Raw genomic sequence first — 2,938 nt, forward strand, 5'->3', positions numbered from 1 at the left:
AGCCGGGACGGGAGTGGGTCCGCGTGGCCCTATTTCCAAGGCGGCCAATTGGGGGCGACAGCGAGCAGCGACGCCCCTCCACAGACACCCCAGCACCCGCGAGGGGGCTGACTTCTCAGAACCTCCGAGTTTGGGTAAAACGGGGCGAGCCTCCCATTAACGGGGTGTGATTTTCCGGAAGGGAAATTCATATACTAGGCTTCCACGTCAGCAGGCCCACCTTTCTGCCAGGTCCCCTCTGCCCGTCTAGGCCTGGGGAGCGCGTGTCCATCCCAGCGTGATTTTCTCCAGAAAGCCCTCCATCCCTTGGTCATCACCTGCTTTCTCTGCACACTGAGCTCTGGGAAAACAGCCCCTGCCCTTCTTGAAACCAGAGTCAAGCCCAGAGCTTGTCCCACATAAGGTGCTCAATAAACTCTTACTAATCAGAAAAACTAGGAGATAATATTCGAGCTGGGTTTTGGAGGATGTGTAGGAGTTTGCGGGGGGGGGGTGTGGGAGAGAAAGGAAGTGAATTCTAGGCAGAAACTACCTGCTCTTTTAAGGGTCATCCCTAGCTCTGGTTTCATTTGTGCCCCAAGTCATGATGACAATAATAATAATAATAATAATAATAATAATGGCTAGCCCAGCGGCATGGCTCAGTGGTTGAACATGACCTATTAACCAGGACTTCATGGTTTGATACCTGATCGGGGCACATGCCCAGGTTTGGGACTCAATCTTTCTAGTGGTGACGTGAAGGAGGCAGCCTATCCATGATTCTCTCTCATCATTGAAGTTCCTATCTCTCTCTCCCTCTCCCTTCCTCTCTGAAATCAATAAAAATATATTTAAAAAATAATAACAATGGCTAATGCTTATGGGACAATGTACCAGTCAAAGTTCTTTTACTTGTTAATCCCGACAACAACCCCAGGGAGGTAGAAAATGTTACCCCCGGAAGTGGGAGAGTTGCTGTACACAACCAGGCGAGTCCTTTCTAAAGGAACGTGGGCTGGCTTCCCCCTGGAGGGGCAGCAGGAGGGGTGTTTGTCCCGACACGGGCTTATTGAATCTGTCCACTCCTGTCTCCATCGGTTTGGACAGTATTTACTCGGTATGTCATGGGTCAGACACACAGGAGGGAACACACCAGCAAGGTCACCCCAGGACACAAACAAACAAGTACGACAATGGCAGACTGCGTGACATGCTCCGAAGAAAATAATCAGGATGGTATGATGGAGGGCGGCTGGGAGGGGGTGGGGCTGAGGCTACACCAGACGTCCATGAGCAGAGAGGGCAGCAAGTACAAGTTCCCAGGAGCTGGGATAAATTCACAGGAAAGAAGTGGCGCCTGTTCTGCAGAGTCCGCAAGGAAGGAGTGTCGGCTCCTGTGGGCAGCAGATGGGAAAGTCCATGTGCAAATAAGCAGAGAGCGCTAGGGGTCTGTAATCCCAGAAAGAGCCACCTGGAAATTAGCCCTAAATTCTAACGGAGAGAAGGGAATGTGAGCGGTCCTTTCCCTGCCCGCGCTGGCCCACAGCTGTTAGCAGGGAACTGTTCTCTGGCTGTCACTCCCAGCCGCTGTGACTTTAATTTAGAACACCCTGGATTGTTTTTCTTCCTGTCACAGCCAATGGACCGGAGGCCTGGGGAAGAAGACCCTTGCTATTCAACTTGTGGTCCAGGAACCACCACCAGCAGCAGCAGCAGCAGCTCCTGGGAGTTTGTGAGAAATACCCGGTCTCAGCACATGGGCCAATGACTAGGACTCTGCGTTTTATTTTATTTTAAAAAGGTTTTTATACGGACACCTTATAACTAAGGCTATATGAAAAGATGGTCCCGCAAACATAAAGCTGGGAACTCTCTAAGGCAGTGGTCGGCAAACTCATTAGTCAACAGAGTCTAATATCAACAGTACAACGATTGAAATTTCTTTTGAGAGCCAAATTTTTTAAACTTAAACTATAGAGGTAGGTACATTGTTATTAACTTAATTAGGGGACTCCTGAGGCTTAGGAAGAGCCACACTCAAGGGGCCAAAGAGCCGCATGTGGCTCGCGAGCTGCAGTTTGCCGACAACTGCTCTAAGGCAACTTCATTAAAAAAAATATTTTTATTGATTTCAGAGAGGAAGGGAGAAGGGGAGTGAGATAGAAACATCAATAACGAGAGAGAATCATTGATTGGCTGGCCTCCTGCACGCCCCCTACTGGGGATGGAGTCTGCAACCCCAGCATGTGCCCTAACCGCCGACCCGGTTCATGGGGTGAGGCTCAACCACTGAACCACACCGGCTGGGCTAGGACTCTGCACTTTAGCCGCCCCACCCCCACCCCCGCGGGAGATTCCTGGCGCCAGGCCAGTTGGAGAAGCACTGGCCGAGCTGGAAACCGGAAGATCAGTGGGCAGGCGGCTTGCATTTGAGGTTGTGAAGGGGTCGCACAGGAGAGTGTACCTGACCCTGGCCAGAGCTGGAGGACACAGCCCCAGCTTCCAACTGAGCACCAGGTAGCAAGAAGCCAAAGGGCCCTCGGTATGGGGACCCCAGGGCCACAGGGTCTGGCCTCTCCTCCCCAAGTCGATGGGGTCCACTCCCATCCTATTAGCTGGTAATTCATGCTCTAGTCTGAAGTTCTTTGTCGTTCCACGCCTCGGAAACGTAGAGTGTACCCCTTTATTTCTCTGTGGACTCGATCCGCTCGGGCTCCCCCACGCCAACCCTTCGCAGTGAGATAGCCCACCCAGCCCCTGTCCATCCTCCAGGCCTTCGAAGGCGAAAGCAATCGCGCCCCGATGGTACAGGACAGGGTGCAGCGATGACCCGGGGGCGGGGCGGAGCGATTGGTACGGCCTGGGCCCTACGTGCTCTGCGCGGTGCGGCTCTTCGCGTCTGCGCAGTGCGCTCCGCTCCCTTTCTGCCTCCGCCGCCGCCATGGCGCCCGCGGTT

At 53.2% G+C, this 2,938-nt stretch overlaps 2 protein-coding genes across 2 annotated transcripts in view; one reads left to right on the forward strand and one right to left on the reverse strand.

Moving 5' to 3' along the window:
- The window catches only part of RNF207 (ring finger protein 207), a 16,813-nt gene extending 13,888 nt beyond the window's left edge, over positions 1–2,925 (reverse strand). Inside the window, exon 1 of the mRNA XM_015565950.1 lies at positions 2,711–2,925. Within this exon, the coding sequence (XP_015421436.1) occupies positions 2,711–2,925 (215 nt within the window). The remainder of the gene's footprint in view (positions 1–2,710) is intronic.
- RPL22 (ribosomal protein L22) overlaps positions 2,849–2,938 on the forward strand; it is a 6,719-nt gene continuing 6,629 nt past the window's right edge. The window contains exon 1 of the mRNA XM_006766762.2: positions 2,849–2,935. Within this exon, the coding sequence (XP_006766825.1) occupies positions 2,924–2,935 (12 nt within the window). The 5' untranslated portion in view covers positions 2,849–2,923. The remainder of the gene's footprint in view (positions 2,936–2,938) is intronic.

This window comes from Myotis davidii, unplaced genomic scaffold (assembly GCF_000327345.1).
Source record: "Myotis davidii unplaced genomic scaffold, ASM32734v1 scaffold299, whole genome shotgun sequence".
NCBI lineage: Eukaryota > Metazoa > Chordata > Mammalia > Chiroptera > Vespertilionidae > Myotis > Myotis davidii.